General features: G+C 41.1%; 1 protein-coding gene across 4 annotated transcripts in view; it reads left to right on the plus strand.

Moving 5' to 3' along the window:
• Nucleotides 1-2916: 2916 nt before the first annotated feature.
• Nucleotides 2917-13717, plus strand: part of PDE5A (phosphodiesterase 5A) — a 159038-nt gene continuing 148237 nt past the window's right edge. For 2 of the 4 annotated variants that reach the window (XR_006816306.1, XM_045989384.1), the window contains exon 1: nucleotides 2917-3320. Coding sequence is in view for 2 of the 4 variants with exons in the window: in XM_045989384.1 (XP_045845340.1) it covers nucleotides 3199-3320 (122 nt within the window). In the remaining 2 variants the exon portion in view is untranslated. Of the gene's footprint in view, nucleotides 3321-3790; nucleotides 3894-4045; nucleotides 4783-13717 lie in introns of those variants that run through there. The other 2 variants (XM_045989407.1, XM_045989399.1) reach the window with 2 other exon arrangements.

Raw genomic sequence — 13717 nt, forward strand, 5'->3', positions numbered from 1 at the left:
CAAAATATGTGTAAGACAAATATACAAAAAATACTGGGAAAGATCTTAAAAGACTGGAATAAGTGGATAAATATACTATGTTCCTGGATTATAGGACTCATTATTATTAGGATGTCAATTATGAAGCTGTCTTAACATCTTACAAGGCTGCAAATCTATATATTGGCTGGAATTGTGGCCACATCTGGGGGTCAAATGGGGAAATATCCACTTCTGTGCTCACACAGGTTGTTTGCAGAATTTAGTTCCTTATATTTGTAAGACTGGAGGATTCTTAGAAACTGCCTGAATTTCTTCATCATGTGGGATTTCTCACATGATATAATACACACACACACACAAACACACACACACACACACTTAATTTTTAACCTCCAATTCCATTCAACACCACAATGTATCTTCTAGTCTTCTCCTTTCAATAGTGTGAAAATTGGATCTCATTATAAGTGCAAATATATTAATTTTCCAAAGCCTGGAATATACTGTAAGGTTGTAAGGGGGACAGAATATATTGGTATTTGAATAAAAATATATATGGTATTTGAATTTAAAAAAGCGAGGCAGGGAAGTTTCATGACTTTTAAATTCACATTCCTTTTTTGGGGAAAGGAATTTGATCATCACAGATTTATTTTTTTCCACTTGTATGATCAAAACCTCAACAGTAGAGGTAGGTAAAAGTCAAATCATACAGAACTTTGTAAGCGACACTGGAGAGTTTGGGTGTTATTCTAGTACAATGGGAATTGGAGGCCTTTCTGTTAGGCCTCTATTGCATATTTGTTTGTGTAAACACCATTAACAGCATTTTAAAAGTTATTTCCTGGTAATGTTTATTATTTACTCAATCTTCAACTCATTTTAAAACAAGATTGGAGGTGCTTAGTGCAATCTATACCAGTAAGTTATCAGTGGATTAAGCCGCTGCCTTCGGCTGGGGTCATGATCTCAGGGTCCTGGGATCGAGTCCCGCATCGGGTTCATCGGGTTCTCTGCTCCGCAGAGAGCCTGCTTCCTCCTCTCTCTCTGCCTGCCTCTCTGCCTACTTGTGATCTCTCTGTCTGTCAAATAAATAAATAAAATCTTTAAAAAAAAATAAATAAAATGGAGCTGGGAAATAAGAGGTCAGGGTGAAGTCATCTTTAAGAACTTTAAAGTTACAGAGGTTTGTTACAAATTTTATCTGAGATTTCTGGAGACTAGAACAGTTTGAAATAACTCATCCCCCAATCTCTTGTGATATGCTTACTTCAAATAACAGGCCTTCACAGAAACCCCCAAACTACCATGTATACCACACAGAATTCAGACTCATTAATGGCAGAATCCACGAATTGTTTTTCTTGCAGTAACTTTCCAAAAATTTTCTGGTTTCTGATAATTTAACCCTTTAAGTCTAAGAGAAAAATGGACAGGTAGTGCTTGTTTATTTAACAGCAGCCAACTGAAGCAAACGATTCAAGCCAAAAATTCACTCCATTTTTGTAGGAAAGTATAGTTTTAAATTGTAATTGACCCTCTGTTAGGAGAAATACATGGATTTCTACAGGGGAAAACTGAGCACTGAGGACAAAGTCTCTAGTTCACGAGCACTCTAGTCACACATCAGGATCACAGTATCAAATTAGAGACAACTCGCACATTAAAATCTGATATAATTTACCACACGTTATTTCACATTCTACTGTTTTGCTTACTTTTTGTTGGTTTCTGTTTACTTGCATACATCAGTAAAGTTTCAGAAAAACTTCAATTATAGAAGGACATTTAATGCAAGAAGGATAAACAATTGCATTGGGAGATTGGGGAAGACATTTTTTAAAGTTCTTATATGATCAATTTAATTATGTATTTCTATGTAGTAATACTCATTCTATGAGTAATGTCTTACATTCTTGCCAAGAATATTTTGAAAGGAGATTGTTAAAAGTATGTCAGCTAAATCACTATGGGTATATCACCGCTAATGGTGTCATTCACACGTTGTGAAACATACAACTCCAGATCTAATTTTGTCCCCAAATTAGGTCGTTGCAAATTATTATATTAAAACTGCAAATTGAGGGACAAGGAGATGGAGATGAGAACAAAGCAAAAGGAAGACACCAATTCCTTTTTGTAAAACATGATTGGGATAGGACAAAACAGAGTAGAAAGGCTGAACCCTTTGAAACGGATACTTTTTTGTGGGGTGTGTGTATTAATTCCATTTAAATATAAATGACTAATTAAACTTGGGCTAACCAGCCCGCTCTGCACTGTACCCGGGTAGTACCTGTGCTCTCATGTTAACCTAATTGTACAGAAGTGCCCGTTTTCTGACTTCACACACAAGCCATTACGATTATTTCAGTTTTCCTTTTCCTTTTCCCGGAAAGTCTTGTTCCAGTCATGAAAAGGGTATGCTTGATGCAAAGACACATAGTTTATAATTATTATTGTCGTTATTACTAACATATTAAGTACGGGAATGTCTTTGTTGGAAGTTACCCACCAGGGCCTGCAAATCTGTGGCATACACTCTCCCCCCACTGTACCCCCCCGCTGGCTAGGCTCAGAGAAGGTGTATCCCAGCACCTTCCAGACCCAAGCCCTGGGTTGGAGGAAAGCAAGGTGCGATGATCATTGTTCACTCAGTCCTGAGGAAAAGCTGCCAGAATACCAGCACCTCTTAACTTTTGGTGGAAAGTTCCCCTAACTCCAGCTTTTAGCACTTGGAAGGGCGCACACATCGCGACTCTCCCTTTCTTACTGTGGGGCACTCTGCGAACACACCCATGGTCACCTCTGCGCGCTCCCCAGGAACCCGCTCAGCACACAGCGCACCCCAGCGGCGGCGTGGCCTCCTTCCAGCCGTGGCCACTTAGCTTCCGGAGAGCTAGCCAGTTACCTCCGCCGCCGCCTTAGAATCTGGGGACCGGACAGACTGCGAGACCAGTCTCCGCCGGACCCCAGGGAGGACGCGCGGCTGCTGCGCCTGCCCCACCCGCCACACCTGGGAGCGGTGAGAACCAGGAGAGGCCGGGCGCGGCGAGAGGCCGGCGAAGTGCGGGAGCGACTTCGCTGAAAGCCAGACGGACTGGAGCAAGGAGGAGGGGGGAGGGTCTCGGGGTAGAGTCCTGCTACTCCGACGGAGGGACCCCAGCTGGGGTGGAAAACAGCACAAACCAGCTGCAGAGACGCTGGGCGCGGATCATGGAGCGGGCCAGCCCCGGCTCCGGAGGGTCGCAGCTGCAGCGGGACCAGGATTGTGTGGAAGCGTGGCTGGATGATCACTGGGACTTTACCTTCTCTTACTTTGTTAGGAAAGCCACCAGGTAAGAAGAGGACCCCTGGAAGACCCACCCGGGGCGTTGAGAGTGACCTGGGGCGCATCCCTCTCCCTTACTGAATATTCCTCTTTACCATTAAACAACCTCTGTTCCCAGGCCCTTTGCTTTTGAAGTAGGTCTTTGGTGCTGTTAGGGTGTAAAGACCTCGACTTCATGGCCAGTACAGTCGAAAAGCCCAAGCGTGGGATTCGATCTAACTTGCTCACAAAGTTCAAATACAGAAATGTACATGCGGATGCCCCCCCACCCCAGCCCCATACACATACCCCGGCTGCCCTGGTATTCCCTGAGAGCAAGATTATTTACGTACGTCCGCGCTCACGGGCCTTCCCGCAGCCCTTCTCTAGCCTCCGGGTCCCCCTAAATATCCTTAGCGAAACCAAAACAGTTTTGAGCCCCTTCCCTGCAGCTCCGGAAGCACCATTTCCAACTCGGTCCCAGCGGCTCCGCTCCTCCCCTGTCCCCCCTCGCTCCGGCCCTTGGCGGGGCGGGGAAGCCGGGAGTAGGGGCGAGACCACGAGGAGCCCAAAGGCAGCAACATGCCGGAATCTTCCCAGAGTAAGTGCTGTCGCCTTTTGCCCCCCTCCAGTCCCTTGCTTGGCCCGGACGCTTCCTTTCACTCTTTCTCGATCCCAAGGCGGCGCCGCTGAAAGGGCTCCGCAGAGGGGTTCGCCGCGCGCACACAAAGGTCGCTGGGGAGGCGCGGCTGGAGCGGACAGCGGGGGACGGATGGGTCCCGCGCGGCCCCAGCCGACCCCAGAGGCCGGCTCTTCCTGGTCCGGAGCCAAGCGCCGGGGCGGCCGCTGCGAAGGGCGCGGAGGAGGGCGCCTGTCCTTTGGGAAGTGGCTTCCCGGGGGGCAGTTGGGGCGCGCGTGGGAAACGCTCGCTGTGGAGTTGGGGAGGAACTGAGGATGAAGCCGAGGAAGGAGGAGCTGGAGCAGAGAGTGCGAGGCGGGCGGATTCCCCGAAGCCTGAGGAGTTGGTGAGAAGCCGCTGGCGCGGGCAAGATTCCTCACGCGGACTCAGGCCGACTCCTGGAAGTGCCTCTTTGGGGAAAGGTCCCGAAACCGCCGCCGCTGCCGCCTTGTCCAGGCAAGGGCCGTCGGGCAGCTGACGCTGGCTGCCTTGGCCGCCCGGAAAGCGCACTCAAGGCGGTGATGGTGGAGCGGCAGGCCAGGGCAGGGCGCTGGGCTCCCACCAGCCGGCGCTCGGTCTCCGCTGTGTCGGGCGCTCCCCGCCAGGGGGCGGCGCAGCGCGGGGCGAGCAGGCGGCAGCCGGCGGCGGCGCGGTGGCGGGGTCGGTAAGGGAGCAGGCTTCGAGTCAGCACCTCACCTGGGCACGTCGTCGCCCCCCGGCGCCTCCGAGAGTCCGAGAGTCTGCGGCGGCCGCATGGTCTGCACTTCGAACTTCCCATGTTTGCTATGTTGCCCTTTGGAGACAAAACAAGGTAGTCCCTTCAGCATCGCCCCCACCCCCACTTCCCACTTTACCTTGGGGGCGCGGAGCTGGATGCTGGGTGGTGGTGCCCGGGGCACAGCAGCGGGGGGATCCTTCACTGAGAATGGACTGTCTGATATTTTTGTCTTCCTTTATTCTTTTACGGTGAATTACTTGGGGATCTGTGAATGGGCTCTTTTTAAGGCTGTTTCTCCTAACCAGTTTGTGTCGATTTCATCACTTTTGGGGGTTTGGGACTGAGGCTACAGCTTAGGGCAAGTTTTATCTCTTCCGTTTAATTACTCTGACCCCCTTTCAAAGTCCTCTTACCTCGCTTTGGTAGTCTTCCTTCAAAATCCCAAATCTGAGCAACCAGAGGATAAACCCTGAAAAGAAAATGATTTCTTTTCAAAGGACACTTTCCTGCGAGTTTGGGGTGAGGCACTAAGGCCATCTAGATCTGGAAATATTGATTGTTGTGGGCCCCCAGTTTTCAAAGGTCACCTGCTACCTGAGGCCATCTGTCCCCAGTTTCCTTTCACCCTTGCACACTTCCACTTTTCTGTCCTTACTGAATGGGGAGGGGGCAGGAGAATGGGGCTGATATTTTTCAGTGTCAAGGTGTTCTTTGGAGGTGTTCTGTAGGCAGGTTATTAGTAGTTGAAAGAAAAAAGTGACTTGTCTTATAAATCAGCATCAGTCTCTTCTTTTTTGCCCCTGTTCCTTTAGAGACGGAAACGTGGGATAATTTGGTGATCATTTTTAAGTAGTAGTACATAAGAACACTTCACTCAAAGCCTGCTGGTACTTTGAAAGTAACATTTTATTGGACGTTAAATGGAAAGGGTTAAATTTAATTTTCTTGAATTTCACCTTGCTTTTTCTGCCAAGTAGCATTCGATTAAAATCCTCATTTCTTAAAGTTACGCTGGTCACTGTAAAATTTAGATCATCTGAAATTCTATATAAAGACTTTTTTTGGCTATGGTTTTTATATTATAGTTGATGTTGATAATATGACATGTATGTGTGTACATGTACATTTTTATATATTTTTAAGAGTTTATGTTGAGTATAAGTTGAAAACGAAAGTGTAAAATATTTAAGAGTAGTACAGGCCCTCATTAGGAGAAATAAAGTGCTGAAAGTTGTCAGTTTAAAGAATATAACCAATATAGTCAGAGGTTCCTGTTTGGGCTTATATTTGGTGGCATTAACTGGAGATTTAAGTTTGAGAGATTAGACAGTAGTTGGTTATAAAAATTCCAAACTTCTAAACCCAGTGTGATTCATATGGTTGTGGTAAAAACTTATTGCAGACATTCTAACTTTACAGCTGGGGTCTTTTTTTTTTTTTTTTTTTTTTTTTAACTGGAAGCTGTTACTTTGCCTTTTTCCCTTTGTTACACTTTGTAAGTGTAAAATGAGTACTGTATGTGATTGAGGACCCCATGAAACAAGATAGTTCTGTAGAAACATTTAACATGTTTTAAAATTTAAAATAAATTTGGAGTCACTTAGATTGGCCATCTGTGCTTGTAAACAGGGCATGTTAATGGAACTATTTCTACTTTATTTGATTTAATTGTTGTCTTTGGACATTCATGCATGCTTTTTTATCCTATCCCTGGACTGAATCATCTGTACTCAGTAGTTTTCATTGAACAGAATGAAGGTTTCTGGCATTCCTAAATTCTCATTTAAATACCTGTGAATTTTCGTTGACCTTGAAAGAAGTTCTGCTGCTATATTACGTCGTTTCCTTTAACTGTCTTCAAATACAGAGTTAAGCACCTAGTTAAAAGCTACAAGCTTGGGGCATAGATGCTTTTTAGTAATCACAGCCTGTTTATGTGAATTTGAGTGTCAGTTGAACAATTCATAACAATCTATTGGCATAAAAATTAATTTGAGACTAGTAAACTACAACATATGGAAACTCCCACCCTCAGTTCTAGACAACTTTGCAGTTCTACCCCCTTCAGATTCTTTGTTAATTAAGGGCTCTAATCTTCATGCATTTGCAAATGAAGGCTTCTGCTAATGCCACTTGAACAGCTGTCGTTGCTTTTGACAGCATATTAAAATAATGTTACCTTTCATTAGTTAACTAATCATTTCTGCTATTGTGGGTGATGTTTTAGATCATTTAGTATTGTAGGGGTAACGTGATTGACTTTTTATTGCTTTGTTTTGTACTAGGCAAGAGCTTGAGAATATTTGGCATATAATGGAAATAGGAGTACTAAGTGAGGACAAGTTTTTATGACAGCTTGGATCAAAGTCCAGAAACAGAAGTTTTACACTTCCATGTAGCTTTCTGTGATAGACTTTTTATTTGACACTGCAGAACTGTGCTGAATTAGTTGACATTCTGGGTCCTATATTTGGGATTTTTTCTTCTTTTCTCTTCTCTTTCTTCCTTTCTTTTTTTCTTTTTTTTTTCATCATTTTTTCTTATCTCTAAAAACTGTAACATTTTTATTTGCAAGATATTTATACTAATCAGATGATGGATATAAAATAAATATTGCCATCCACTTTTTAGAAATACTGTTTCTGTAATTGTATAGGAATATAATTGTCAATTTTCAGACAAATGATTTGCTAAGCATATTTTATTAAGCTGTCACTAGTGTTGAAGATAATAAAACCCTGTGGTTATTGACTCAGTCTGACTTTAATATTATTTATAATATTTTTATGATGGTAATTCTGATGCAGTAATGACCTTTTCTTTTTGTATGGTTTATAAGCAGGGTTTGTTTGTCCAACTTTAAGCTGCTTTTTAATGCCCTGAAAGTACTCATGTGTATCAAGTTCTTTCCTCCTAGAAGAAGTTATAGGAACCCCTAAAATGATATTTTTCATTGCCCATTGATAGAGTTCTCAAGGTTTCAAAATCAGATCCACTTTAAAGTCTGCAGTGCAAGGTCATGAGTCCTAACAATGTGGTAGAATTAATGCAATGACAATTAGTCATAGATGGATATCTCAGAATAAATCTATTTGCTTAGCTAACAAAAATTTAAGTAGGCATATAGTACAATTCAGTAGCTTCTTTTTCAGATCTGTAGAAATCACCAGTATTTTCATAAGATCATGTTTCCAACACCTCAAGGTGTACAATTTTTAGCATTTTGAATATGTTGTGCAATAAAATTTTCTTTTGAAGTAATTCCACCTAAATATTTAGATATTTAAAACATCTGAAACTGGCTTTTAGGTTTTAAGATAAAGTCTGTACCTTCATCCTTATCTGATTACAAACAATGTCTAAGATACTCCCCTTCCTTTAAATTTGAAACACAAATTAACTTAGAACTTTGCTTGAACTTCCTAATGCATTTTAATAATGCTCAGGAAAGATTTCTTCTGTAATTGAAAAGGCTACACAGAACTGTTTGGTGTTTATTAGTTTATCCCCCAAACATTTTTCAACCTAATAATTTATTAAATCTGTAACTGTTATGTTGAGTTAGATTTGTTCTTTGTTCTCTGAGCTGGTTGTAGGATCACAAGCTCTTTCTACCATGAAAGCCTTTGGTAAGGACTGCAGGGCAATTAAATAAATCACTAAGTTGATTGATCGTGGAGGGTTGAAAAATGAATTTAGGATAATTTCTTGAATTTCTGAATTTAGGATGCAGGCTAGCTACTGACTTTGCAGGACTTCCTGTGAAATTAGTTTAGCTGGACAGATGTAGATTCAGTTTGACCAGTGTTTACAGCTGATTGATGTGGTCTTGGAGATATCTGTTATATCAGGTGTTCAGTAAAAAGTCCCTGTGAGCTACATACCTAGGAATAAAAATTGAAGAAAGTATTTCCAACATGAGTCGTTCATTTGATATTTAGCCCTGTAATCTTATTTATTTACTTGATATTCCCATTTAATTTCAATTATATATATATATTTGTGATATAAATGCTTTATTCATTTTCTTTAACTGGTAGGAATTTATACTTATTGCTAACCCAATGTTTAAGGCAGGTAAAGCAAACTGAGTGTTAAGTTCTTAAGAATCATTTTGGTAGGGATACCTGGGTGGCTCAGTCAGATAAGCATCTGCCTTTGGCTCAGGACATGATCTGCAGGTCCTGGGTTGGAGCCCTGTCTCTGGCTCCCTACTCTGCGGGGAGTCTGCTTCTCCCTCTGCCCCACCCTCTGCTTTTGTGGGAGCACACACGCATGCTCTCTTTCTCTCGGATAATTAAAATCTTTAATTTTGCTAAGTATTCTAAAAAAACTTCTAAAAAGCTCTTAAGGATATCTGTTTATTATTTCTCTGGTTTGTAATTTGTGCTCAACTTGCTTTTTCAAGTGTTTTGTGCCATCGGGGCGCCTGGGTGGCTCAGTGGGTTAAGCTGCTGCCTTCGGCTCAGGTCATGGTCTCAGGGTCCTGGGATCGAGCCCCGCATCGGGCTCTCTGCTCCACAGGGAGCCTGCTTCCCCCTCTCTGTCTGCTGCTCTACTTGTGATCTCTCTCTCTGTGTCAAATAAATAAATAAAATATTTTTTTAAAAAAAGTGTTTTGTGCCATTGCCTTAGATTCTGTATTCTTCAAGACTTTTTCCCTTGATTGTCAATTTTAAAATCAACCTTTTGCAAATTATTTTCTCTGAATAATTTTATTAAATCTAATCTTGGGAGAAGAAAGATCCCCCCCTCCAGTATCATATCCCTAGTGATAGCTATAAAAAATAGCAATCATTATTTCTACTCTTTGTTGAATACATATGCCAAAGTTGTAAGAAAAGATCCCAATCTTTTAAGCTGATGAAATAATTAAAGCACACACACACAGAGGGTTTTTGAATTAGAGGGATCATGTAATCCAGTGTTTTTCACACTTAAATAATGTTCCTTTGTTAAAAAAAAAAAAAGACATTCTTATTCATCTCTAGTATATTAGAAAGTGTTTGGTCATTAACTACTTCAATTCATACAGAATTGACTTACATAATTAAGTACCTGGAGATTGTTTTGATTGTGAAATTCAGCTGTCTTTATATCTTTTTATCTGGCCTTCCTTCAGTCCATCCATCCATCCACTCTTTCTTCCTTCCTTCTTTCCATCCATCCTTCCATTCGTCCATCCATCCATTTTTGGGCCCTATGTTGTGTTGGCTTTATTCTGTATGCTTTCATTATATGCTGGAAGCTATTTTCAGGGCAACTTTCTGTGGGTTAAAATTCTCATGTTAGAGAGATACCTTGTTATTTATGTCAGTCCTTTCAAAATTACATGGCCTTGCTTGGGTCATGTGCCTGCTCTGGACCAATCACTGTGTCCAGAAGAATAGGGCTATCCAAGTACTTTGATGTGGCAGGTAACCTGTAAGATGAAATGCCTTTAGGGGACAGGGAATTCCCAAAAGAAAGCGATACAGACACACCCAGAAGTTCCAGATATCTACCACACCTAGTGTTGGACTTCCTTTTATTTAATGTTAGTTAAATGTGGAACGCTTAAGAGTAGGTATAATTTAATCATAATTAACAACATTTTCCCAATTGTAATACGAAAATAAATTTATAAGTTCACTGTGACTAAAAGTGGTACAGCTCCAGCCAGATGCTAATTGACAGCATTTATTAAATCAACATTGCAGAGTGAAGATGGCCCTGACTGCCCAGTAAAGGGTCTGGTGAGGTCAGCTCACCTTTGCTACAGTTGCCCTGATGATTCAGTTTTCCTACTGGGTCTGCTCAGTCACCAGGCTTTTATTCCCATAGCATAGCATACCAGCTTATGGTTTGTACTTGATCTGAAAGCATATTTGCATATATTAAATTTGTCTCTTTTTTATTTTCTCTGTTATGCTAGAACCACAGAGCTGTAGTGTGATTGTAAACACAAGTATAAACCTGATAGAATTGCAGGACAGTGCTTGATTTTAAGGTGGTCATCCCAGTCTTTTAAAGTATACATCTTTCACCTTTTTGTTTTGTTTTGTTTTAATTTTCATCAGTGTGAAAATGCAAAATTACGACCTTTTCATAGAAAAATTACAGATATTCAAGACAGACTTGTTTGGGACTCTCAGGCCTTCACATACCTCAGGTTGAAAAATGCCAATCCAGTGCAATCTTCCCTTATCTCAGCTACAAAACGAATTGGATTATGTATTTACAGCATCGGTGTCTGTTAGTTATTATGCTTCCTTTCAGCTATAAGTAGGTTTTCCTTTAAGGAATATTTTTCATAGATGTGACTGTGAATGCACAGAAAATTACAGAACATGTTTTGTTCAACTCTTGGTCAAATTTGAATGTAAAACCATAAGGTGCAATTCTGTATTTTATTTATATTTGGTCCCGGTTAACTTATCAGATGTTTTCATAACTGGAGTGAACTTGGAAATACTGAATAACTTGAGGCAGAGCATTCATTTCCTTTCCATGCCAGATCCAGGAGAAGTAATCGCTATAAGCTCAGCATAGAGATTATTCAAGGGTATCACTTGGAGGTGCTCCAAATCTTCCCAGTTTCATTTAATAGCCTATTATAATATAGTCATCTTTTTTTCATCTAAGCCAGTGCTTTTCAAAAGGGATGTTATTGGGGGTGCCTGGGTGACCCAGTTAGTTAAGTGTCTTGCTCTTGATTTTGGCTCAGTTTGTGATCTCAGGGTTGTGAGATTGAGCCCCGCATCTGGCTTGATCCTGGGTATGGAACCTGCTTAAGATTCTCTCTCTTGGGCACCTGGGTGGCTCAGTGGATTAAAGCCACTGCCTTCTGCTCCAGTCATGATCCCAGAGTCCTGGGATCAAGCCCCTCGGCCGCCTCGGGCTCTCTGCTCAGCAGGGAGCCTGCTTCCTCCTCTCTCTCTACCTGCCTCTCTGCCTACTTGTGATCTCTGTCTGTCAAATAAATAAATAAAATCTTAAAAAAAAAAAAAAGATTCTCTCTCTCTCTCTCTCTCTCCCTCTGCCCCTCCCCTGCCCCCCAAAAAGAAAAGTTGGGGGGATGCTATTAGCATTCAGTGGTGACCTTTTTATGTTGTTGTGAGAGGCTGTTCAACGCACTGCAGGATGTTTAACATCTCTGCGACCCAAATATTAAATGCCAGAGCACCCCATCATTATGCTCCACATTTGCAAGTGCCTCCAACGGCATACTACTACATACATATTGCTTGTGTTCTAATACTAAAAACATAGTATTTAGAACTGTTTAATATTGTTCTGAACTGTTTAAATATTGATTTCTACTGATGGTGGGTCAGGGCCCTAGGTGGGAAAAATCTTAGCTTCAACTGTAGAACTATCTCTTAAAAAGTATGACCTGAGTGCTGTGAAGTGTGTAAACCTGGCGATTCACAGACCTGTACCCCTGGGGATAAAAATACGTTATATGTTTATAAAAAAAAAAAATAAAAAATAAATAAATAATTAAAAAAAAAAGTATATGACCTTAGGTGCTTTGTCTGCCTTCTCTGTAAAATGGAAATAGCATTTATTTCATAGGTTTCTTAAGAAATTTAAAGGAGATAATGCATATTTCCTTCTCTTTTTTAGAGTGAATTTCAGGAGTTTACTGTTTTACCTTGAGAATCATTAGGACTTTAAATATAATCATATATTTTAATAGTCATTCTTTCATTCTGGTAAGTGGGAATTAGAACCAATGAACAGTGATTTCATAGATTTTAAGAGACCTTATTTTTTTACGTGAAAATTAATTAATGATTTGAATAGAACCATTTATGGATTGTGTGAGGTACTGGAAAGGGAATGTGAATGAGAGTCCAGACCTCCGGGTGTTGTCCACAGCCCAATTTGGCCCAAATCAATAACTCTGGGCTTTCAAGTGGGAGGGGGTAGGGAATCAAGGCAGAGAAATTCATTAGTGGGTTTAAAAATCTCTTTCCATTCTTCTTCTTCTTCTTTTTTTTTTTAATGTAATTTGAGAGAGTGAGAGAGAGCACACAAGCAGGGGGAGCTGCAGAGAGAGAGAGAGAGAGAAAAAGAGACGCTGACTCCCCACTGAGCAGGGAGCCCAACACTGGGCTCATCCCAGGATCCTAGGATCTTCACCTCAGCCTCAGCCAAAGGCAGCTGTTTGACTGAGCCACTTGGGGCACCCCCTCTCTGAGCATTCTTGATTCTCACAAGGAGAACAGATTATCAGATTCTTAGATTAAGTAGTTTTCTTCTTTAACTACTTTCCAAATATGAGTAGTGGATCCAGGTCAAATTATGCAAGCAGTATAAACGAAACTATAAAATTAGGACCTAAAAGCAATTTTTGTGCTTTTCCTATAGATAATTTTGGCAGATTTCCATATGAGTTTTTAACCATTCCTTTCTAGATAGGAAATTAGTACACTTTTCCTAATCCTGGTTTTAAAGTGATTGATTCACACAACTTAAGAAAAAAAGCATTGGCAAGAAAGAAAAAAGGATGATGTTTTAACAGTAAACTTAAAAACATGGGAATGCATTGTGTTTTGTGCATTACTCAGGGCCTGCAACTTTTTACTGTTTTATCTGAGACACCCTGCAAATCTCCCCAAATGTTGCTGCTCAAGGACTTGCTGCATAGCCTTCCATGAAGCTCAGGCTTCAGCCTAGTTAGGGAATTTCCTCATGAGCCCCTTAGGATAGGAACTAAAATGGACCAACTTCAGTTCCCAAATCTGTAGCAGAGTTTTAAAGTATTATTTTGTCTAGTTTTAAAACCATTCTCCAGTTTAGAATTATGGTTATTATGAAATATTGCTGTGGCTTTCATTACAGGTAGTTAGGTATATATTTTCTCACATTTGTTGTCAGTCTTATTTTATCTTTGATATTTTGAAAAATCATCTTTAAATCTCTAATTTATTTTTGCAAAAAATGAATTTTTAAGTGATAGTGGAAAAATAAGTTATGTTCTTGCATTTATTTTTCTCAGCTAAATGTTCAGCTCTTGATTCACAGACCTGTACCCCTGGGA

The sequence above is a fragment of the Meles meles genome, chromosome 2 (assembly GCF_922984935.1).
Source record: "Meles meles chromosome 2, mMelMel3.1 paternal haplotype, whole genome shotgun sequence".
In the NCBI taxonomy this organism is placed as follows: Eukaryota; Metazoa; Chordata; class Mammalia; order Carnivora; family Mustelidae; genus Meles; species Meles meles.